The 25,320-nt window shown below is 36.1% G+C and overlaps 2 protein-coding genes across 3 annotated transcripts; one reads left to right on the forward strand and one right to left on the reverse strand.

The window, feature by feature from the left end:
- Window positions 1-1,694: 1,694 nt before the first annotated feature.
- LOC140435762 (matrilysin-like) lies at window positions 1,695-16,292 on the reverse strand. The gene is made up of 2 exons (XM_072524482.1): window positions 15,419-16,292; window positions 1,695-1,726 (listed from the first exon to the last, which is right to left on the reverse strand). The coding sequence occupies exons 1-2, from the start codon at window positions 16,290-16,292 to the stop codon at window positions 1,695-1,697; spliced, it is 906 nt and encodes a 301-aa protein (XP_072380583.1).
- A 468-nt stretch (window positions 16,293-16,760) lies between these two features.
- On the forward strand, window positions 16,761-22,226 carry LOC140436760 (uncharacterized). 2 transcript variants are annotated; one of them, XM_072525832.1, is made up of 2 exons: window positions 16,761-17,051; window positions 17,379-22,226. In XM_072525832.1, exon 2 carries the CDS (start codon window positions 17,728-17,730, stop codon window positions 21,583-21,585), a length of 3,858 nt encoding a protein of 1,285 aa, XP_072381933.1. In that variant the 5' UTR covers window positions 16,761-17,051; window positions 17,379-17,727; the 3' UTR covers window positions 21,586-22,226. The 2 variants fall into 2 exon arrangements, with proteins under 2 accessions (XP_072381933.1, XP_072381934.1); XM_072525833.1 differs by having other exon boundaries at window positions 17,419-22,226.
- The last annotated feature ends 3,094 nt before the right edge of the window (window positions 22,227-25,320 follow it).

The following is a 25,320-nucleotide window of genomic DNA, read 5'->3' on the forward strand; positions in this document are numbered from 1 at the left end:
CCAATTTGATAAATTGTAACACCCCTGCCAGGGTGATTAAGCAACCATTTTTTCACTCTTGTGCATAAAATGTTCTAAGTGGTGCCATAAATGAGACATCAAGCAGTTGTAATCGATGTGTGGTGTGTGGTGGAAAACATAATAATATAACGTTATTTTCCCGAGCAAGATGAAGGAGTTCGAAACTTTTGGTTTGGTATGGGAACGGTTACCATCAAGAATAAGCAGCACTGATTTTTGAGGTCCGGGATTGGAAAACTCAATAAACTTTTTAAACCATACAATAAAGTTTTCTTAGGTAATCCAACCAGCCTCATAATACACTGCAGATGACCCTGGTGGGGCACCATCCATTAAGAACGGATTTGCTTTCTTACGGGGAAATACAAACATCCCTGGCATAAAATTCCCTGCAGCATTCATACAGGTTTCTAAGGTCACCAGTACACCTCGATCTGCTGAGAACAAACAACCCACTTGCTTTTTACCACGCAGAGCAAGGATTCTGGAAGGCTTGGTAGGTACAGTCATAATGCCGATCTCATCTCCGTTGTAGATATCATTGGGTGATAAATTGTGTTGCGTATATAAAGATTCAAGCAAATCAAAAAATTTCTTTACTGCTGCTCGATTAAAACCTTTTGCTCTTGCCAGTGAAATTTTTTCAGGATTATGTAATGCTAATTGGGGGTGCCGCCTTAGAAAGCCATAAAGCCAATGTTTACCCGCCATTTTCTTATCTTCATTAAACACGTGTGGAATGTGATTTTTAACGGCTAAATCGAAAGTTTTCTTAAATCTGTTAAGCTAAGGCCAAACAATCTTTCTTCTAAATATAAAATATAATCCACAAAGTTCATGTTCTTGCGCTTCGGAAAACACAGTCTTAAATCTACCCAATCTTTTTTCTGCAGCTTCTTTCGAACTCAATCCTTTTTCTCGAGCTTCTTTTACTTTGCGCTCTAAAGTAGTTTGTGGACTAGCGTACAGCTTCGATGCTTTTCTGTAACCCATGTTGCCTTCTAAAAGTTCTTGAATGGCGGCCATCATACTTTCCTTGGACCAACTCTGTCTGTCGCTTTTTCTTGTATAACGACCCATGTTGAAATCTTAAAAAAAAACATAATTATTTAGATAATTCAATGCATAAAATTACCCTAGTAATTTTGTATAGACTTTTTCAATAATACCTTTATATTTAAATAATTTGTCAAAACCAGTTCTACCTAGGTACCTAGTAAAATTACTTGATCGGCATTCAAATATTCCACAGGTTAAAATGGGGACGTCCCCGTTTTGAGCTACCCTTACCGTCCCCATTTGACCCGTTTATGACTTAATTAAAAAAATATGGCGTATCGAAGCTAAAATGCTAAGATTTTTAAATGAGTATTAAGTGAAAATGTAACTTAAAGACAGCGGAAACAAAGGTCTACTTACCGAAATTGATTGTTTCAATGTACCTTGCTAACACCAACCAACAGTGCAGGTTGAAATCGTAAACAAATCACAAAAAATCTTGGATCGACTGTACACAAAACAAACATAAGCTCCCACCTCGACTACTTACTGCAAACTGGTTAGTAGGCAACTAAGAACACCCACGCGTCGTTCGGCGGTCAATTCCCCATTCTATTACTGAAATTTTGAATGTCCCCATATTACCCTGCGTCCCCGTTTTAGGCGACTCTCCACTATTCTATACTAAGTTTAATATCTAATGCACCTAAAAAATCAGTATCTCACGTAATCTATTAACACTAAACAAGAGAGAGGCCAAATAGAAAGGGAGTATACTTTACGTATTATAAATATACGGATGTGAATCTTGTACCCTACGACAAGCGGAAAGACGAAAGATAGACGCCACTGAAATGTTCTGTTGGAGAAGAATGTTATGAATTCCGTGGACCGACCACAGGACAAATATTTCAATTTTAAATGAGCTAAAAGTCAGCAAACGGCTATCCAGCTAAATTCGCCTCCAACAATTAAAATACTTTGGGACATGTTATAAGAGCAGACACAGAAAACATGGATAGACTGGAAAAAGTAGAGGGACGAAGATAACAAGGAAGATCTCGAACAAGATGGATCGATCAAATTACAGGCATATGCAAAAGACCTATGCATAAGTTAAAAGAAATGACCAGAGACAGATCTTTGGAGACGTACAATACACAACATCACGAGGGAGGGAGTGTAGTGTCAACGTGACACTACACTCCCTCCGGGGACTGTATTCCGGGGAATTTTAAGTGAACAAATGCTAAAACAGTATCAGCTAACAATCCTTGGAACGTTGCGAAAAAATAAACGGGAAATAGTTTGAAACTAATCCATGAGTTTAACGTTATTTGGATTCACAAATATTTGAAGGTTTTAGTTGATTTTATAGCTCCCAATTTGTAGGCTTTTTGGTTTTTCTTCTGCAACTAAGTAGGCTCGCTTTTTTGTATATTAATTGTAAGGCCCCACTTGGTGTACTCGTCTTCCAATTTCAAAGCATATAGTCTATATTACTCTCGTATTCAGCTAGAATAGCTTTGTTGTCAGCGAAGTGTATTGTGTACAATCTCTCGTCTAAGATCTGGATGCCCATGCTTCAGCACTTTCTTCTTTACACTAAGAGATTCTGTTTCAGACATATTTTGAAAAGTGTAGGTGCTATGCAGCAGCCTTGCTTTAGATTTTAATGTTTACCGTCATATTTTTGTGAAGCTGTGCTTAAACGGATTTTTTGTTTTTTATTTTTTGTTTATTTCTTATTTTTCCATTGCTTTGTCAAATCTATAGACTATATAGGTTAAAGGATTGTGGGCTAATCTTTTCTCGATAATCTGCTATAGAGAACAAATGTCTATTACAGGATCTGCCTGCACAAAGTCATGTTGTTTTTCTACACCTGTAATCTTTTTTCAATTTTTTTTTGTAGTTTCTCCTCTGTAGTTTATACAATTTTTTTTATCTTCTTTTTTGTACATGTTATTAATGTGTGCTTTTGTTCATTCCGGTTATGTTATATTTTTTATAGAATAAGGCGAAAACATACGCTAGTAATTTCCGTTATGTTAATTACTTGTGGGCTATGTTTTAGTAATTCATTCGGTATACCTTGTGGACCGCATGCTTTTCGATTTTTTAGAGTTCGTATTTCATCTTCGGCTTCCTGTACTCTTATTTCATCGTCTTCATTGTATTTCACTTCATATGTTGTTGTAATGGTGTTCATGAATTGACGTCTTCTTTTAGTCACAAGTTGAGAGTACTATTCGATCCAAGATCTTCCTTCTATTAAATCCAGTCTATTGATTACTCTTCTGTTTGTTCTAAGCTTTTTACCGTTTTTATGTTTCTCGTGATCTTGTTGACACTATCTATTTTTTGTGCTCTTCGCATTTACTTTCCCATGAGGTATTTTTTAGTTAGTTACTAGATTCCTTTTTTGACAGTATAGGCTAAATAAAAAAGACAGTCTTTTTTGATGATCAGCTGGTAACAGATCCAGATTTTTTTATTTCACAACGACAGTGCGTTTAGCCGAAGGTCTAAAGTAGGCACCAACAGACTACACGATCCCAATGCAATTTCGCACATAGGCTTGTGAAGATGAGTCAGCAATAGCAAGGTTGAGAAAGTGTACACTACAATGTACATAAAGAGCAGGAGGACATTTTTGACGAATATAAGCTTGGGCACTGGGCACAAATACTTACTCATTTTTTTTTTTTTTTTTTTTTTTTTTATTAACATTTAAGATTTTTACAATCTGTTTTACAGTGAAAACAATAAGTAAAATTTTTTGTCTTTACATGACAGAGAGATGTAAGGTCCAGTGACCAAATCATCACGACACAAATTGGCTTTTTACCGGTAGGATGCGCACATACACTGATACGCGAGCACTAAAAGCGGCACTGATCACAATGGCTGGGTGCTGTTGAAGGCGTAACTCCCACTGCTGTAGGCTCTGTCAGGATAGGTGAGGTAGGTTCAAGGGGTCATGTCGCTTCAATCTCTTCGCTTGTTGGTTGTTGAGAAGATTGTGTGCCAGGGTATTAGAATGCACCCGCAACCTGTTTTGATATTGTTCAGAAGTTTTTTTGCACTCTTCAGAGACTGTTAGTACCTGAAGATCTCTATGTATTGCATCATTCTGGATATACCAAGGTGCATTAGCGATTGTTCTCAGAGTTTTGGATTGGAATCTTTGTATTATCATAATATTAGATTTGCTAGCTGAACCCCAGAGCTGTGAGCCATATGTCCAAATGGGTTTTATTATTGTATTGTATATCAGCAGCTTGTTGTCAATCGATAGGTGAGAGTTTTTTCCCAACATCCAGTAAAGTTTTCTGTATAAAATTCCCAATTGAAGCCTTTTCGTCCATATATGTTTGGTCCAAGTTAGACGTTTGTCAAGGTGAATACCTAAGTATTTTACGTCATGCTTTTGGGGCAAAGGATGTCCATTGAGGTTAACTTGTGGACATGTACCTCTTCTTAGAGTGAATGTAATTTGTGTAGATTTTGAGGGGTTTACTCTAATTCTCCAGAGTTTAAGCCATTCATTTGTTTTGTTCAGATGTAGTTGCAGTCTCTCTGATGCTATTATTGGGTTGCTATGTGAGGCCAAGAAAGCAGTATCATCTGCGAATGTTGCAAGTGTTAGGTTATTGCTTATTGGCAAGTCAGCCGTATATATCAGGTACAGAATCGGTCCGAGCACACTACCCTGAGGTACACCAGATAGGATGGGGTAGAGTTTTGTATAGGCTTCACTATATTTTACCAGATATCTCCTTTCTGTAAGGTATGATTGAAGCAGTTTAAAGTAAGGGTAAGGTAAATTTTTCTTTAATTTGTACAGAAGTCCTGTATGCCACACCTTGTCAAAAGCTTGAGAGGCGTCTAAAAAGGCTGCAGTACAATATTGCTTGTTCTCGAGACTACTTCTTATTGTTGTGTATAGTCTGTGAACTTGTTCTATTGTACCATGTTGGTTACGAAAACCGAATTGATGGTCAGGTATGAGACACTTTTCGTCCAATATTGGTTTGATTTTTCGTAGTAGAAGTTTTTCGAAGACCTTAGAGATGACTGGGAGTAGACTAATCGGTCGGTATGAGTTGACATCTTTTGGATCTTTACCAGGTTTTTGAATGAGTATAATCTGTGCCACTTTCCATTGCAGAGGGAAGTAATGCAGACTAAGCATAGCATTGAAGATCATAGTGATTATTCTGTAACAGTCATTGGTTAGTTCCTGGAGGATCTTACCCGTTATGAGGTCGAATCCCGGAGCCTTATTGGGTTGTATCTCATTCTTTATTATCTGTTTTACTTCTTTAATATTAAACTTGGTGATTGGTAAATCCATTTGATATGGAGCCTCAAGAAAAGAATTAAATGGTTCTTCTTGTTCTAATGGCACTACTCTGTTAAATGGACTAAATACTGTAGAAAGATGTTCAGCGAATGTCTCAGATTTTTCTGTGTCTGTTCTTGCCCATTTACCTTTGACATTTTTTAGAGGAGGTATGGCGTCTTGTGGACCTTTTACCTTTCTCGTCGCCTTCCATAGAGAATAATTGGTGTCTTTGGACGGAGTCAAATTTTCTAAGTAAGTTTGGATCCCTCTGTTTTTCTCTTCTTTTAATAGATTTTTAAGTCTTCTGGTAATTCTGTTTAAATTTTGTTTGTCAATAGGAGCGTGTGTGTTTTGCCACTTTTTCCTAAGTTTTCTTTTCTCATCGATCAGGTTTTTTGCACTTTGCGAACAGTTTATGCTTTCCTTCCATGTTGTTTGTTCGGGAGTAGAAATCCAACCTGCCTTTTGTATGGAGGTAGTAAGTTGTTGTACCGCATTTTCAATTTGTAATTCTGTTTTAAGTGGCAAGTTCGTTGGTATTTGTTCTGCTAGTGCGCTTCGGAATATTTTCCAATTTGTTTGATTATTGGTTAGGACTGGAGGCTTATTTCTGAGTATGATTTTGGAGTCTAGGTCAATAAGAATGGGAGAATGATCTGAAGAGAGGTCCCAGCATGATTCTATTGCTAAATAGTTAAGAGAGATACCTTTAATCACACAGAAGTCTAAGAGATCTGGTGTTTTATTTGGATCTGTAGGCCAATAAGTTGGTTCTCCTGTAGATATGTGTTGTAGGTTGTTTCCTGTTATTGACTTCAGCAGTTGTCTACCCCTTGTTGTAATTACCCTAGAGCCCCAGTGATGATGTTTACAGTTAAAGTCCCCTCCTGCTATGAATTTGTGTCCAAGAGAACTGAAATAGGTGCTAAAGTTGTTAAAGTTGTTTTCGTTGATTGGTTGACCAGGAGGACAGTAGACCGCAGATAAGGTAAGGTTGCCTAGCCAGTCTTCGATGACAATGCTAGTTGATTGCAGGTACTTTTCACTGAGCTTATTTACCTCATGGTGTTTTATATTAGATTTGATAATAATAGCTGTGCCACCGTGTGCCTTGTCATTTGGATGTTTTGTGTAGTGGATAATGTATTTTGGAATTTTGATATAGTTTTTGTCTGTTAGATGAGCTTCTGATACAAGCATAACATCAATTTTCTTCTCGTCGAGGAAAGTTTTTATTTCTTGGATGTGGTCCGTTAGGCCATTTGAGCTCCAGACGGCTATTTTAAGTCTGTGTTGCATTAGTGCATTTTGGAAATCATAGTCATAAGAAGATTAAGCATAGTGTCCATTCTCTCTACTAGTTTTGTCATCAGGTTTTCAAGGTTGGCAATTTTCGTTGAATGGTTTGAGCCGACATTAGTTTGTTGATTTGTGATTTCATCCGCTTGACTATTTCCTGAAGTTTTTTGAGCGTAAGAAACACCAGGGGTTACTCTTTGGCTATTGGTTTCATGGGTGTCTGTTCTGTGGGTCTCTTGATTCTTTCTGAGTTGGGGGAATTTTTCTTTTTGTATTTGTTTGTATACGCTGCAGCCCTTATAGTTGGCCGGATGGTTTCCCATACAAAGTACACATTTTACGTTATTGCTGCGTTCTTTTCGTGGACAGTGTAAAGTAAGATGATTACTTGCACACTTTACGCATCTTGGAGGCATATGGCAGAATTTTTGTGTGTGACCGTAGCGTTGACATTTGGTACATTGGGGAACCTGACGTTTGGGATATGGTGGTTCGAAGGACACAATCATGTTCTGGAGTGCTCTCACATCATATATGTCTTTATTATTTGGCTTAGTTTTTAATTCTATATAAAAGAGCGGAAGCGCTATTTTGGATCCATTCTTATATATATTAGCTATGTTGGTTACTTCGTGTCCCATTAATCCTAGCTCATGTACTAAAGCGTCTTTATCTGCTGTCTGATGCATATTACGAAGCACTACTCACTCATAGCTACAGCCCTATCGTTACCTTGACCAACCACAGGAGAACGTTCAAGTCCATGCTTTTCTTATTATGAGGTTTGCAATACCGAATCCGAGCCACATTTGGCATAGAAACAAAGATCACGACAGAAAAAAACATAAACCGTTTTATTACTTTTAAATGAAATATATTGAGAAAAATACTGGGACCCATTTGCGACATTTAGAAACAAAGATCATGACAGAAAAAAACCATGAACAGTTTTACTACTTTTGAAAGAGAGATATAGAAAAAAATATTGGGACCAATTTGCGACGATGTTATATGGAAAATATGGGTTCAACTACGAGTTATATCAATATTGCAAAGAACTCTCTATAGCAAATTATGCAAAAATACAAAGATTGCACTGGACAGGTTACCTTATAAGATTAGATAATAGCAGAACACCTAGTAAAACGCTTAGTAGAACTATGAAGGGACGTCTGCCAGTAGTAAGACCAAGAAAGAGGTGGATAAACGAAGTGATTCTTCTTGCAGTACCGTCTCCTATCGGAGGTTGGCTACCATCACAGCAATCTTTACAACAACAGCAAACGAAGTGATAACCGATGCCAAAGAGATATTGAGGATGGATACCTGGAGGAGAGCAGCCAAGGAAAGGGATGTTTATACTCTAAGAATGAGTATACTCGTAAAAATATCTTCTTAACTGTATAACATCTTCTAAATCAACATATCGCAAGCACAGCGAGTCTTGCTCCATAGTGCAATGTCAGTAATCTTATAAGCGAGAATCGCAAACAATTTAGTTTTCTTTATTTCACCAATAATTTTTGTTAAATAATTTCAACAAAAATGTTTATTTCATTTTGGATTTGAGGGCTCATATAAAGGGCATTCTTCTGGGAAGTTACCTAATGCTCAGAAATATCTTTATCCCCATATTCAGCTGAGTAGCGCAACAGTGCTCAATAATTATAATCAATCTGAGGTGGTTGTTCAGACTTTGGTGTGGTGTCATATGGATTCGTCCCGAATCAGTTTTACCCGTTAAAGGTATACCTCCTTTGCTGCAAAACTATTCCATTTACGATAGACACTAGTTTCTTTCGGTTTTCATGTTGCTGTCATGTTTTACTGAAAAAGCATTTTATTCATACAGTTTTGATCAATGACGTATAATTAATTATATTACGTACCTAATACGCCACTGGTGTATAAATTTATAAGGAAACTAGCTGACACGGCGTACTTCTTATCGCCTTAGAATTAAATACTGGGTCTAAAATATTAGCAGAAAAAAACCAAAAATATACTCTGACATATATTATGTATGAAATAAGTTGAATTAATTTAATTCTTTCTGAAAACACGAGTGTTCGTGTGGGCAAATTTCCTTGTGGGCCCGTGTTCGTGTGGGCGCGTTTTCGAGTGGACGTCTTTCCGTGTGGGCGCGTGTTCGAGTGGGCGCGTTTTCGTGTAAGCCCGTGTTCTTGTAGGCACGTTTTCGTGTGTTCCGTTTTTATGTGGGCGCGTGTTTGTGTGACTCCGTGTTCGTGTGTGGATGGTCCATGTGGAAATCTTTTATGTGGGTCCGTTTTCATGTGGGCGTGTGCTCTTGTGGCCTCGTGTTTGTGTGGGGGCGTATTTTTTTGGGCGCATGTTTGTGTTAGCGCTTTTCGTGTGGGCCCGTTTTCGTGTGGGTGCTGTCTCGTGTCAACACGTGGTCTAGTAAGCGCCTTATCGTGAGAATGCGTTTTCGTGTGGGCGCGTGTTTGTGAGAGCGCTCACACGAACCAGTGCCTACACGAACTAGCTCCTACACGAAAGAGCGTCACACGAAAACGCGCCCACTCAAATATGTGCCCACAGGAACACGCTTACACGAACAAGCGCCTACACGAATACGCGCCTATACGAATATGCGCCTACGTGAACAAACATCCACATGAAAGCGTCCACACAAAAACTCGCCCGCATTAAAGCGGGTCTACAAGAAAACACGCCCATACGAAGACGGACACCGAAGACTCTCATGTGCACCGAGTAAGTAATTGACCACATTGTTTTGTCAACCTTAGTCAAAATTTTACTTTTACGTTTGCTTTAAATTAAATGGAAATACTTATTTCAGATAACAAAACACTGATGATGGGTTTTTTAGTCCGAAAACGTGCTGTGACGAAAGGGATTGTAAATTATATACCTTTTATAAAGGATTTTAAATAAACTTTTGTCATTGATGGTATACAGCCGACTACACGAATTACAATTTCCTTTGGGTCATTTATAATACTAAATTTTCTCGGGGTTTAATTTTTCCTGTTCCCCTTGTTGGGTAGACCTTTTTAAAATCCTTGTGGTGCATCACACACATGGAATGACAGCTGCAGCAGATATGCAGAACCTAATAGCTGCGTAGAATATTAACTGCTCAAAACTAAAACGGGATCGATCTTGGCATCTCCAGTAAGTTATCCTGTAAAGACTAACCACTAATTAGCAACTAACCACTACATTCTGCAATCCTTGTGTGTGTGTGTGTGTGTGTGTGTGTGTGTGTGTGTGTGTGTGTGTGTGTGTGTGTGTGTGTGTGTGTGCGTGTGCGTGTGCGTGTGCGTGTGCGTGTGCGTGTGCGTGTGCGTGTGCGTTTGCGCGGGCGCGTGCCTGTTCGTGTTCGTGTGCCTGTTCGTTTGCGTGTGCGCGTGCGTGTGGTTGTGCCTGTGCATATGCGCGTGCATGTGGCTGTGCCTGTGCGTGTGCGTGTGTGTGTGTGTGTGTTTGTGTGCGTGTGTGATGTAAAATTATGTTGTAAAATGATGTTGTAAAATAATGTTGTAAAGTGATGTTTTAAAATGATATTTTAAAATGATGTTGTAAAATCAAGTTGTAACAGGATGTTATAAAATGATGTAATATGTTTTAAAATGATGTAGTAAAATGATGTAAAATTTTATTGTAAAACTTTGGTGATTGATGGTATACAGCCGACTACACGAATTTCAATTCTCTTGTGGGTCATTTATAATATTAAATCTTCCTGGAGTTTGATTTTTCCTGTTCCCCTTGTTGGGTGGAACTTTATAAAAGCCTTGTGGTGCATCACACACATGGAACGACAACTGCAGCAGATATGCAGAACCTAATAGCTGCGTAGAATAATAGCTGCTCAAAACTTAAACGGGATCGATCCCGGCATCTCCAGCAAGTTATCCTGTGAAGACAACATCAGTAACTACATTCTGCAATCCTTTGAAGCCAACAAAAAGTTATCCAATGATGCCATAACTACCATATTTTATATTTGTAAAGCTTATAGGCAAGATTTTTATTTGCTTTGATATTTAATATATTATTAAAATTTATTTTATATATTTTATGTACAATAAACATGATTAGTTAATATCTTTGTGTATTTGTCCCAGAAAAACTCATTGTTCAGATGTTCTTAGATAAGACGTTTCCAAATCTGAGAGACTGAGCTAAACGAGGCCTAACAATTGGCTCTCAAAGACAGTTGTGAGTCTTATTTTTCTAAATTGGCTCCTAACTTTGGGAGGTAGTCATATTGTTACCCATTGGCACCCAACGTTTCTGATATGTCGTTCAAAGGTTACATATTTAACGTGTACAAACTAAGAACTAATACTGATACCATGAAGTTGTACCTATGTACGGAATAAATAGATGAAGTGGGACAGAAATTTGCAGAGACGTATGGAAACAAAAACAAACAAGAACTTGGTAAGTTACCAAGTAGCTCCGAAAAAATTATTCTCCGAAAAAATGATTAAATTTTTCCATCTAATTAAACCCAACTGTCAACGATTTACTGAATCAAGTTGTTACATCTTCCATAAGTTAAGTTAATGCATATTTACATTTTAAATAAACGACAATAAATGACATAATACTTCCAAGGCTTGCTTTGACTTGGCCTTTGCTGCCATCTATTGTATGCAATATTGTAAAAAATGATCGATTATATTTTTAAAAGTGTTTAACGATACCGGAAAAAGTAAAGCACCATCATTACCATGGTAATTAATTGTACATGTAAATATTTATTTTTTGTGTCCAGAAAAAAACATGATGAAGAATGTCGGAGTTTAATGGAAAGCTAAAACAATTTTTTTCAATTAGTACTAAATAATTTTATATCAATAAATATCGGTATCAAAGTTCAATGTTTTTTTAAATCGCCTTGCGAACATGTTGACAAGTTGACAAAATATAGTTGTTAAAATATAACCTTGAGTTTGCACGTGTAATTTGGCGAGAATATAGTGAGAAACTGGTATCGGAGGTTATAGATTGATACCTTGTTTAAATTTAAAAATAATAAAATAAAAATTGACAAAATCGGGATCCTAAATGTAAATGTCCAAATTTATTAAAAACAGATCCGTGGATCACGGGTAAAAGGTCCAAACAAATAAAATGAAATTGTTCAGGGGACGAAATTCAATAGAGAAAATTCAACAATTTTCTAAAATCAAATGTGTTACTTTAGCCATTGTTTGGCATATTATAATGAAAGAGAATCTAATAAACTTTTGCTGCATATAAACAATTCATACCTTATTTTAATTTGAAGTTATTAGTAGTTTTCTTCATCAGGGTACTCAGAGATATCCTTTTACTCAAATGTAAATGTTATTATGTACGACATATACAATAATTTGTACTACCTTAATGCTGAAAGGCTTATATTAATAAAACGGCTTATTTACTATTAATGGTTTCTATTGTAATTAAGAATGGAAAGGAAGGTGAATATTGAAATTAAATTATTGTGCGCTGCAGAAAGGGGTCATTCATCACTTTCTTCTCCATCCAGTAAGATGTCTTCAACGTTTTCATCCGATTTGATGAATTGGATTTGGAGAAGAACCGGTGAACGTTATCATCAATGTTGTTTTACTCCCAGAGTTCACTTTGGTAGAGGTGGTATAATGGTGTGGCCAGGAATTTCCCTAGAGGCTCATACAGAACTTGTAACTTCAGGGGGCAATTTAAACGATAAAATATGTATTGAACATTGTTTAAAAGATAATATTTGCCCCATTTGTTAAAGAAAATTTTCGTCTGATGCAAGAGAATGCTCGTTCGCACATTGCAACAATAACACGGGATTCTTTTGATGAAATTCTGCTATTGCTCACACGCTTTAGGTCGTCAGTCCATCTAGTTGGTGGGCGTCCTCTGCTCCGTAGTTCTTTTTGCCGTGGTCTTCACTCGACAATTTGTCCATCGGTTGTCTGATAATCTGGCGACGTGTCCTGCCCAATTCTATTTTAGCGAAGCGATTTTTTTGATGGCGTCTATTGCTTTGTTCTACGACGTATTTCTTCGTTTGGGACTCGGTCTCTCAGAGAGACATCCAAAATCTGGCGCTCCGTAGCCCTCTGAGTCACGCGAATCTTATTTACTACCTTTTTTGCAAGTGTTAATGTTTTCGCTCCATAAGTGAGAACAGGTAACACACATTTGTCAAAGATTTTCCTTTTGAGGCATGTGGGTAGATCTGATTTAAAGATCCAATTTAATTTACCAAACGCTGCCCAGACTAATCCTATGCAACGTGGGAGCTCACATGTCTGGTTATCTCTGCTCAACCGAATTTCATGTCCTAATTACTCATAGATTTTCATATTTGAACTATTTTTTACCTGTCAAAATTTCAAGAAAATCCTTGCATATAAAAAGAATTCTAAGCAGAAAATCATCATGTTCTGGACTACAGTTGATTTTGCTGTAAATAAAAATTTCTAAACCACAAGGTAAGTGACTCAATGAAGAAAGAAGTTATATTAAGATGCATCGAAGCACAGCGTCTGAGAAGGAAGGAACACACCGAATAAGAAGAAAGGCCCTGTTTAGGAAAGTTAGTTATCCACGTTAGTATTAAATGTATCCACTTTTATTCAATATAGCCTTATTTCCGCCTCGATCTTCCCTAGTCTGTTTCGCCAGTCATTACTATTCATTCTTGATAGGTGTTATTTTATCTTAACCTACCTATGTATATCGGATTTCACGAATTGGACAGCCAATGGTCCATTTTACTGTGCAGCATAAGGAGAACGAAAGTAAGTAAGTTTTTCAGCAATAATTAGATTGCTTCTTAACTAATAAATCGATATTTAGTAAATTGGGAATCGTCCTTTGTATTAATTTTAATATTAATAACTCTTTTTTAGGACTTTTGGCTTTTTTCCAGGACATACAATTCTTGCGTGTAGAAAATTGCAATTACTAAAGGGTAAAAGTGACACTAGATATCCTGTTCTATAACATCCTAAATTAGACAAAAAGAGAATTCAAGTCACGACTGACGATGTGTAGAGACAAAAATGAACATACAGTTAGTAACAGTGACGCAGTACAAAGCAGATGGGTTGAGCAATTCAACTAAGTAAATTCAAAGCAACTACTTGGGTACCGAAGTGTAAAATGATGCGTTACCCCAAAAGCCAAAAAATAACACCCACGTAGAACCTCTTTCAGTATTGAAAGAGAGAGACACAATCACACGGCTCAAAAATCTCAAGTCCTCAGGAGTGGACTTTATCCCTGCAGAGCTTATCAAACATGGAGGTAACGGCATTATCCACCAAATTCACAGCATAATAATCAAAGTTTAGGAAAAATAACAAATGCCCGAGGAATGGTGCACTGGAATCATATGTCCACTGTACAAAAAGGGATATTTGTTGGAATTTAAATATTTTAGGTGTACAACTTTTCTGAACATAATATACAAAATATTCTCCAACACCCTGTACAGCCGTTTAAGTACGTACATGGAAGAATTCCTTGGTGAATATCAAAGACGTTTTAGGCCAGGTAGGTCAACAATTGAAGTAGATAGTCTATGTATATCTGAGCGCAACCCCTAAATCGCATCCCCTAAAATCGCAACCCCCGGTCGTAAGTTCCAAACGGCTTAACGTAGGATGACGTACGAGGGCTCGTTGGAAAGGGGATGAAAAATGGGGTTGAACGCAGTATGTGCCGTGCGCATCGGAGCATGCCAAAAGGTCATTACGTCATATCTTTGTTTCTATTGGTCCGATCGTGACGTACGAGGGCTCGTTGGAACGGGGAGGAGACGGGGACACAAAAAACAAAGATGGCGACGTTGCCAAATGGGCGCTAGAATGTATCTTTGTTGCTATTGGCATGATTTTGACGTATGAGGTGTCAAATGAAAGCGTTGGTGACACACACACAGAAGCCATGTCAACGATCAGTATGAACATTATTCTTCTTCTTCTTGTCCATACAGTGCCTAATAGAACGTGACATCCGACGTAGAACGTGACATTTGACGTAGAACGTGAAATGCCACGTGACATTCGACGCAGGACGTGACATTCGACGTAGAACGTGACAGTTATGTGACATTCAACGCAGGACGTTGCTTAACATACATACAGAGTAATGGAATTTAAATAAAAACAACATCAGCATAAACGGAGCATTTTTATTCGTATATAGTTACAATTTTGTTTAACAAAGTTCTTAATTGTTTTAATAGCCCGTCGTTGGGGCAGGGTATCCCAAAAAGTTCCCAGCTAAACGTTCCTGCTGCTACAACTTTACGTGTGTATTCGCTGTACTTATAATAGGTGTTGTTCTGAAAAAAGTAAATAAACCCATCAGTATAGCGGAATGCTGATGTTATTGTATCTGGTAGTCCGGGTAAGAGATAATTCATGGGTCCACGGTTTAAGACATCTCCAGCTTCATTAAATTCAATATAAGAATCATCATTGTATAATAAATACGTTTGACCGCTGTTTGTTTGAAATAATGCATTTATTTTGGTTCTCGCAGGTATAGAAGGAAACATAAAACGTTTTTGAAGTTTTAAATTGGGGAAAGATGCAGCGTAATACTGATTATTGCGTATAGTTACTAAGTGTCCCTCGGAATTCTGAAAAACATGTGAAACGTGCGTAGACCTCAACTCTTTAGGGAGATAATCGGTAATTAATTCGGGATGTTTTGGAAGGCGCATTTCATTTAAATCAAACTTCCATATATACGGACCATATCCAACGTACATTCTATAATTTGGAAACTGAGGAGAAGTAGCTAGAAACATGAAATCTGGATACGGAATTAGACATAATATGTTTTGTATTGCAGGTGTGGTCGTTGTTGTTGTTGGCAAAGAGGTCCTGTGTTTGATGGTAGATGTTTTCGACATATGGTTCTTGTTGTGCGAAAGTGGTGTTTGTGCTAGCGTAACTGGTGTTGTTGTTGGTATGTAAGAGGGTGTTGTTTTTGGTCCATATAGATTACTCATTGCCTTTTTATCATCATCACCAAAAGGTGGTACATCTTGTTGATACCAAGGATACATAATAGACGAATCAATAGTACTGTGTGCTAGTCCGAGAGAATGACCAATTTCATGCATTAGGACAGCCAAAAAATTGACTTCACCATTGGGAGCGCTGCCATTTCCTACATACCATCGTTCACTAACATCAAGATGAATTTCGGTACACTCTCCGTGTGCGCTTGGAAAGTATGCGTGAGCCAATACTTTTCCAGGACCATCGAAATTAAATGAACATTTAGAGGTTCCTTGACAACTTGCTCGAAAATTATGAGTATCTGGTACCACAGTTATAGTAATATCAGGCCTCGGAGAAGGTATTATTACTTGTTTAAACTTTAAATTAGATATTGTCTCCCATCTAGCGAAAGCTTCTGCAGCAAGATTTATATAATCGGGATTACTAATAGCCTGAGGGAAATACCAGCGTAAAGTCGTTTTATTCCACTTCGAACGAATGGCATAGTTATTGTCACCAACAGAACATCGAGGCTTATTCATCATCATATTTATAGTATCATTATTTAATGTTCCAGTCACAGGGAGATTGTATTTTTCCTGAAAGGCAACTAGAACCATATCTATACTAGAAAGAGCATTATTTGATGTATTTAGATATCCGAAACGTTTAAGAAAAGAACTAGCATACTCCAGAGTGCTATTCTGTGCACACACAGACACAGAGAGCAACAATAAGACATGTAAACAGACCAGCATCTTGATTTATACTAATTTCCAAAAATTGGTACTATAGTTATTTATACAAAATTCACAAAAACAGAATTATATACTGAAATATTTAAAATATAATAATAATATGTTAAAATAGTGCATTTGTTAGCAAACAGGATGAAGCCTCGTGATAACGCGGTACCGCATAATTCAAAACACGTAAACAAGTGTGATAACAAATTTTATTTTAATCATTGGAAAAACAAGTACACCGGAAAGAAAACCGCAGTTGCTACATTTTGTAAAATATATGATGATAACAGCAACCACATTAACAAAATTCTAAATTGATAACAACGATTCGCTTACCGCAATATCTATTTATTGTATACCATAAAAATTAGTTGAAGAAATAAAAATAAATATATAAATATGAGCATTTCTAGAACACAAGGTGTTGCTTATCAATGAAACGAATCAGTTGATGGTACCGTAGGCGCATTAGGTTGGCGCAACTTGGGCTCGCGTGGGGCGATATGCTGCTCTGTTCTTTAAAAGACCGAGGAGCGCATACGGTGTCACAGTTCGCATCGCAAACATACAACAACAACAACAAGTTCGCAGTAGTCAATACGGTGTGCAGTGACTTACATATATCTGATAAAGGTAAGCGGTTTTTGTCTTTTGTATATTTCTATGTATTTATTATGTCCTTTTTATCATTGTATTTTATGAGAATTGTACATCTCTCTGGTCGTTTTTCATGCAGTATTTTATGAAAAATGTATACTGTTTTTTGTATTTATTATGTCCTTTTTATCTATTTGGGTGTTGAAAAAAATTTCACGTCTGCTATTTTTTATAAGAAGTATTCTCCGCTGTTCGTATTTCGATTTCTTGTAGTATATGGTTCTTCTCTATTGCCGAGTATGTAATGCATCTCTCCATTCACGTTAAGCGGAAAAACTATAGTTTGTTCTATTGCTGTTGTAGATGGATCTATCAAAACTAAATAATTCATCCTTGGTTGCAGAACGTAAGCCAATAAAAAAACTTAAAGATCTGCAAATTGGAGAAAAATTTACCATTCACAGTGCAAAGGTGGTAACAACACAATTTGGGGATACAGTTCTGCTGGATTTGGGCGCTGAAGTTGTTTTCTTACCACAGCGGGTAACCAAAGCCTACCAAGCAGCAATAACGGACCTCAACAGCGGAAACTATTCGCTGATATACGAAGGGGAAGTTGATATTGGAAAAAGCAGACTCCTAGCATCCTTTAAGATAGTTGAATAAGGTAAGTGATTTTTTCTTCTTATTTTGTGTGTGAGTAGCCATAGCCATGCATATAAAACAAGTGATTAAACAGTCTGATGATTTGATGCACATTATTAAAAAGCTTAGTAAAATAATTTTCGATAAATTCACTGAAAGAGATCGTAAAGTTTGGACAAGACGGTTAAATAGTCAAATTTTTAGATGTAGTAAAGTAATTAAAAACAATAGACTATCCGTAGGAACAGTTAGAAAATTGCAAACTTACATAGGACATTTTAAGCATTTTAGGCAAATTATTTTAAATTTCAATAATAAGTACGTTGGGTTGGGGCTTAATTCAAAATTACACAATAGAGTTAAATGGGAAAATGTTATTTCGTGTTTTGCTAGTCGAATTAAAACTGGAGTTATAGTTAATTTAGTGCATAAGGACTTAACACAGTTCCTAAATGATTGTTATATTATTTTTAGCAGAAAAATTAAAATTATTTTAAAAACAAATAGAATTCTTAAAGTCAATACTACATTTTGCGGCGAATTCATTAAAAAATCAAGTGATACCGAAAGTTTAGATTTAAAATATTTTAACACTAAAAATGCTATTATAGACACATCGACCGATTTACATCTTTGGTTTAGTGAAAATGTTAAGGATAAAATTTTTACAAAGCTGTCTGAATTTGCAGAAAAAGATTCGGGTGCTGCTCTGTCTAAAGTAATTTCATTAGAAGTTAATATTAATAAAGTAGAAATAGGAAACGGTTCATCGTTCATTGACTTGCCAATAGAGATTCAGAAAAAACGAGCGTGCATTAATGTGCATAACGTTGATCAGGCTTGTTTTTATTGGTCAATAGTTAGCGCTTTGTGTCCTGTTACTAAGGATCCACAGAGAGTTTCGAAATATCCACATTATTCTACTGTTTTGCAAACAGACAAATTAGAAAGCCCAATGCCATTAAGTCAAATTTCAAAATTTGAAAAATCAAACGCCATATCTGTCAATGTGTTTGCATTAGAATTAAACGTAGTGAAGGACAAACAATTTTATGAAGTAGTACCTGCCAGACTGACACCGCAAAAGATGGAAAAGCATGTTAATTTGCTCCTAATACAGGATAAATATTTCCCAAAGTTAAACGATTACGATGCTCCTCCAGAAGATGATGATGATCAGACTGAAATACGCCTTCATTATTGTTGGATTAAAGATTTAGGAAAATTAGTAAGATCACAATTGAACAAAAACACACGTAAAAAATATATTTGCGATCGTTGTTTAAACTATTTTCACAGCGAAAGCAAACTAGCAGAGCACGAAGAAATGTGTTCAGATGTGAATAAATGCAAAATGACTGTTCCCAAATATGACCATGTGGCTTTTCGCAATTTTACATACAAACAAACAACTCCGTTTATAGTTTATGCTGATTTTGAATGCCAATTACATAATTTTACAGATTCAAATGTCTCATTGAGTAAAACAGCAAAATATCAGAAACATGTACCTTTTAGTGCAGGTTATTATTTGAAATGTGCTTACGATGATAGTTTATCTTATTTTAATAGCTATAGAGGTGAAAATTGCATGGAGTGGTTCGCAAAAGAAATGGCCGAAATTTCCAAATTTGTAAATTCCAAAATAAAGACAATTGTACCTATGGTCGAAAAGCCCAACACAAATATGGCAACTGTTTGCCATATTTGCGAAAAACGCTTTTTGGCTACAGATACAATTGTTGTAGATCACGATCATTTTACGGGACAAGTACGGGGATTTGCGCACCAAGCATGTAATTTGAACTTTAAAAAATTGTTTGTCGTCCCAATCGTATTTCATAATTTTAGTGGCTACGACTCGCATTTTATGATTATAGATCTTTGCAAGCATGGGCACTTGAGCTTACTTCCCATTAATAAAGAAAAATATATTTCATTTACATTACAATCTGACGAACATCAAATTAAATTACGATTTATTGATTCACTTAGATTTATGGGAGCTTCACTCGATGAATTGGCATCTCTTTTAGATATATCAGAAAAGAAGATTTTAAAACGAGAATTTAGTCAATTAGATAATGATACATTTAATTTGTTAACTTGTAAAGGAGTATTTTGTTACGATTATATTGATAGTTTGGAAAAATTGGATGAAACTTCTTTACCCTCAATTAACCATTTTTATAGTAAGTTAAATAATGAATACATTAGTGAAGAGAAGTATGCTCATGCCCAAAATGTTTGGCAGAAATTTAATTGTAAAAATTTGGGGGAATACAGCGATTTGTATTTAAAAACAGATATTCTGCTGTTGGCTGATGTGTTTGAGCAGTTTCGACAAAAATGTCGAGACACATATAAATTAGATCCAGCATGGTATTATACTATGCCAGGATACACTTGGGATTGTATGTTGAGATACACACAATGTAAATTAGAATTGCTAAAAGATGTGGATATGATCTTGTTTATGGAAAAAGCCATAAGAGGTGGGATATCTGTTTGTAGCAACAGATATTCGGAGGCCAACAACAAATACATTTCGTCGTATGATCCCACACGGCCCTCTAAGTACATCCTCTATTTAGATGTAAACAATCTGTATGGCTGGGCCATGAGTGAAGCTTTACCAATAGGAGGATTCAAGTGGATCGAAGACGTAACCAAATTTGGTGTTGGTAATCTTCCCGAAGGCCATATAGATATTATGTCAATACAGGATGATGCAAAGGAGGGCTATTTTTTCCAAGTTGACTTGGAGTATCCACGCGAATTACACGACAAACATAAAGATTTTCCATTTGCTGCCGAACACCGCATTCCGCCCGGTTCAAAATTGCCAAAGTTAATACCAACTTTATATCACAAAACCAAATATATTATGCATTATAGAAATCTTAAACAGGCATTAGCCAACGGGTTAATTTTAACAAAAATACATAAAGTTTTGAAATTTAATCAATCTGCGTGGCTGCGACCGTATATCGAGTTAAATACAAATTTACGGGCGGCAGCCACCAACAGTTTTGAGAAAAATTTGTTCAAATTAATGAATAATGCTGTGTTCGGCAAGACCATGGAGAATCAAAGACGTCATCGTATTGTAAAATTATGTAAAAAGTGGCATGGAAGGTACGGAGCCAAAAATTTGATTGCGAGTAGTCGATTTCACAGTCGTACGATCTTTAGCGAAAATTTGGTAGCTATCGAACTTAAGAAATCAGAAGTATGTTTTAATAAACCCCTGTATATAGGCGCAGCAATCCTCGATATATCCAAATTATGTATGTATGATTTTCACTACAACTTTATGCTTCCAACGATGGGAGAGAAAAACTGTTCATTGCTGTACATGGATACAGATAGCTTTATTTATGAATTGCAATGTTCAGATGCATATAGAGAGGTTTTAAAGGCGCATCCAAGTAAATTCGATACCTCAGACTATGCCGAAAACAACCCATACGAAATAGAAAGGTTAAATAAAAAAATCCCCGGATTAATGAAGGACGAGGCAAATGGGAAAATAATTACACATTTTATTGGATTACGATCAAAAATGTACACATTTAAACTGCAAATAACTGACGAGGAGAGGGAAAAAGAGAGACAGCGTCTAGAAAGAAAACAACTAAACAAAGAGAGAATTGAATGTGACATAGGAAATTTGGGAATAACGAAAAAAGCAAAAGGAGTGAAATATAACATCGTTCGAAATAAAATTACGTACGAAGACTATGAAAAATGTCTTAAAGAATTTAAACTTCAAACCGCGAGCCAAAGATGTATTCGGTCATACCAACACTCAGTATTCAGCATCGAGCAATCCAAAACGGCTCTAAGTCCTTATGACGATAAGAGGTACTTAATACCAAAATCATTTAATACGCTTCCGTGGGGACATTATCTTGTTGAATAACATGTATTTGTTGTTGCAGAAAAAAAAACAGCAGGATGGTACCAACACTACGCACACAATCTATAAAAACTATTTGTGAAAATATTTTGGACATAACTGACTTTGTTGAAATATCTCCTCTACCGTGGAGTCTTACTTTAGAAATTTGTAATAATTATAGTATTTATCGCTTTCGAAAATTATATGAATCTGATTATTTGCATCTAATACAAATATGCGATCAAATGAATTTTGAACAAAGAAAACATGAAAGTGAAGCAGAAAGAATTCATCTTTGTGGATCACATTATAAAGAAAGAGAATTTAATATGTATTGTGTCCGTTATTCTGCATTTGTAGCAGATGATATTGCTTTAAACTTTTGTTTTGGTTGTTATGAACGTTTCCGAAACGTACTGAAATTAAAAAATAAATGCTATGGCTATGAACAGGTTGTTAGTTGGGATGAACATCATGAATATGCCATAAAATATTTGTATGATGTAGCAGATAATTGGTGTCAAAATTCATTTGATCATGTCTTGTTTGATACTACCTGGACCGTTCAATGTACATGCTCTTTGCATAAATAATTATCTTCTTTTAGTATATGGCTACTCATAAGATCAAAAAAAAAAAAGAAAAGATCACTTATCACAAAGTTTTTGTAAATTGTAGTTTTTGTAAATATAAAAAATAGTATTAATTTTATAATGTAAGTTTTAATAATAATAAATTTGTGTAATTTTACATTTTTTGGTTTTATTTATGTTAGATTACAAATAAAAGACAACATATTTATATTAATATTATTTATTCAGTTAAATCATTTACAACTTTAATTTTATAATAATATACAAATTCCTTTAAAGCTAAACTTAACAAAGTGTTTGGACAAATATTGCAATATGCTGCGAAGGCTTCAACTGGTCCATGTAAAGAGTCTATAGCACCAAAATTGTTCTTGATGAAAGTTGAAATGTTTATATAGTATTCGTGAAATTGTAAACTCTTTAACAGCACCACTCTATGCGACATCATGCTCTGGTCTGCTTCTATAATTTGGTTGACGTCATCTTCCCACAAATAAAATGCGGCTCCAAATTTCTCGATTGTCAGCAGCTTTACATTTTCCATCACCAATTGTCTTAGTTTGCAAAAATCACCACACATAAATTCGATGGGATCATACTCATCCGCATAAGTCGGTAGATCTGCTTGGAAAAAATCACTCATTTTTTCTTTAAACCACTCAATTATGGCTTCCCACTCGAATGTGCTTAAACTGATTCTGTTAAAATTACCATGTTTACACAGAATGATGGATGGTGAAAAATCTCGAGCTGGAGATAGACCAATTTTTATATGGAGAGAGCTCATTGGATATGTAGTTTCCAATAAACAATATACTTCATTTGTGGCTGCTGCTTCAAATTTTGCCAATACTCGATCTAATTCGGCGCCAGGACTAGGTGGTTGACCATCTTCATCGTAGTCAAATTCTATACTAAATTCACTGCTATCATCATCGAAATTAACAGGCTGACTGTCATAACCACTATCTTGAGAGCTCATCATCATCTTCTTGTTTCGAATACCGTTGACGAAATGGGTGTAAACTGAACATCGTAGTTTGTCTTAAATTTATACTTTTGTCATTCCCCACTCCTTGTGGTTAATTGTAAGCCTTTTTTAGAAAAGTGTATGTCTACGCGGCGAATCGAAATATAGATCCTCAAACTATATTCGATTTATTTATCCAGCTGTTGTGTTTGCTATCCATTCCTAACCATTTCACATACATCTTATTGCCTTTTCGTCTGAGTACTTTTTCGACCAGATATATGTCAGGGCTTGATGTTTTCTGCAATTCTTCTTCGTAAAAACCGCCACTAATCGGCGCACCTTGCATGTCTTCGAGCAAATACGTTATAGGATTTGTTATCTTAACTTGTACAATTTTAAATAATTCAGTAGTCCAATTGGGCGTGTATGCCTTTTCGAAGAAATGTTTTGCCTTTGATACACGTACAATGTCGCCAACTTTAAACTTTCGTGGACCGGCAATCTTTAAATGAGTATAACTTTTGTTTAAAATGGCTTTTTCGTTGGATTTGTTAACCTTAGACGGTTTGTATCCTGTTTTACTGTGTTTTGTGTTGTTGTATTCCTCGGTGATTATGGGTAGAGCATCTAACCATTTGTACGATCCATGTAAACTGAAATACTTGTACAACTTTGCTTTCAACGTTCTAATAACTCTTTCGCAAATAGCAGCTTTTTTGATCGTGTAGGTGCTGTAATGATTAATTTCATGTTTTTTCATTAAATTTTGAAATTTTCTGTTGTAAAATTCGGTTCCCTGATCAGATTGTAAGTTTTTTTTAACTCGTCGAGTATGAGCGAGAATATCCGAAAATGCCCGAGTAATTTCCTCACCAGTCTTCGTTTTTAGAGGACGTGTCCACACAAATTTTGAAAAACAATCAATTACAACTAGTATTAGTTTGTAATTTTTATTTTGATGTGCATAAGGACGCATTTCAGCCAAATCCATTTGCCACAAGTCATCGATTCCTTTGATTATTGTTCGACGACGAGGATAGTTTTTTCGTGCTGGTTTATGCAATTCGTTCACCACCTCTTTCTTTTCTTTAGACATTATTTTTTCATCGCACCTTCCACTACCTTAAGACGTTTGTCTATATCCCATGAATGAACGCTATCTACTAGGCTTTTTAATGATTGTTCCACTTGTTTTATCCTCTGTTCCATCTTTATATCGTACATCGTATGCTTTGCAACTGTTTCTGCAGCAGATTTTAGATTGTTCTCCATATCCTTTTTCAGTGTATTCAAATCATCTTTGATTATTTTTTGTAACTTTTGCTCGAGCAGTGGAACTGTAGTTTTATGAAGCTCCTTTCTCACATCGTTTAGTCCGATTGCTAAATCCTGTATGTCATTAGTTTTTTGCTGCAATTTTTGCTCGAGAAGTGGAACTGTAGTTTTATGAAGCTCCTTTCTCACATCGTTTAGTCCGATTGCTATATCTTGTATGTCATTAGTTTTTTGCTGCAATATCACACCATGTGTTTGAATTAATGGATAGTGCAGGTTACGCAACTCATTGATTTGTTTATCAACGTATTTTTTCGTTGCAGCATCGTCATTGTCTGATGGATCCTTGACATTACAAATTTTCACATTTTCGGCATTAATATTTCCGTCAGACGTATGTGGAAATGTAACTCGTGCCACCTTTTGGGCATTACTACTACTACTACTGTTACGAGAGTGATGACCGAATTTGTCGACACTCATAGTGGAAATGATACTGACATTCCCAGTTACTCTATTATATTAGCTTCTTTTAGTTCATTGATGATTGCTACGATTTCGTTGTCGAGAGATGTGTTGCCGGCGTCTTTCGAAGCCACCAATAGTTTAAGACGTTCAACTAACTCATTTGGATCATCCCAATAAATATACTCCATGGGAGCAGTGTTGTATGTTAAACGAGAGTCATCCAATCCCGTTCCTTTGGCCGTAGATGAAGATGATCGTGTTGTTGTTGCTGTTGTTTTCGTTCTGTGTTCGAGTTCTTTTTTGGATCGAGTTGCATGCTTTTTCATTGCTGCATCAGATGGTTTGAATAGAGGTTTAATAATAGAATGGTATTTTTCTCCACTAGAACCTTTAAGACGTCCTAAGGTATCCAGATGAATCTCTGTGTTTTTCAACAGTGTTTTATAC

The sequence above is a fragment of the Diabrotica undecimpunctata genome, chromosome 3 (assembly GCF_040954645.1).
Source record: "Diabrotica undecimpunctata isolate CICGRU chromosome 3, icDiaUnde3, whole genome shotgun sequence".
Taxonomy (NCBI): domain Eukaryota; kingdom Metazoa; phylum Arthropoda; class Insecta; order Coleoptera; family Chrysomelidae; genus Diabrotica; species Diabrotica undecimpunctata.

Coding starts and splice junctions, on each gene's coding strand:
- LOC140435762 (XM_072524482.1), bottom strand. CDS start 16,292: ATGGTTCTAGTTGCCTTTCAGGAAAAATACAATCTCCCTGTGACTGGA. Junction 1,727..15,418: donor TAGAATGTACGTTGGATATG/GTCCGTATATAT, acceptor CTGATTTTTTAG/GTGCATTAGATATTAAACTT.
- LOC140436760 (XM_072525832.1), top strand. CDS start 17,728: ATGCATATAAAACAAGTGATTAAACAGTCTGATGATTTGATGCACATT.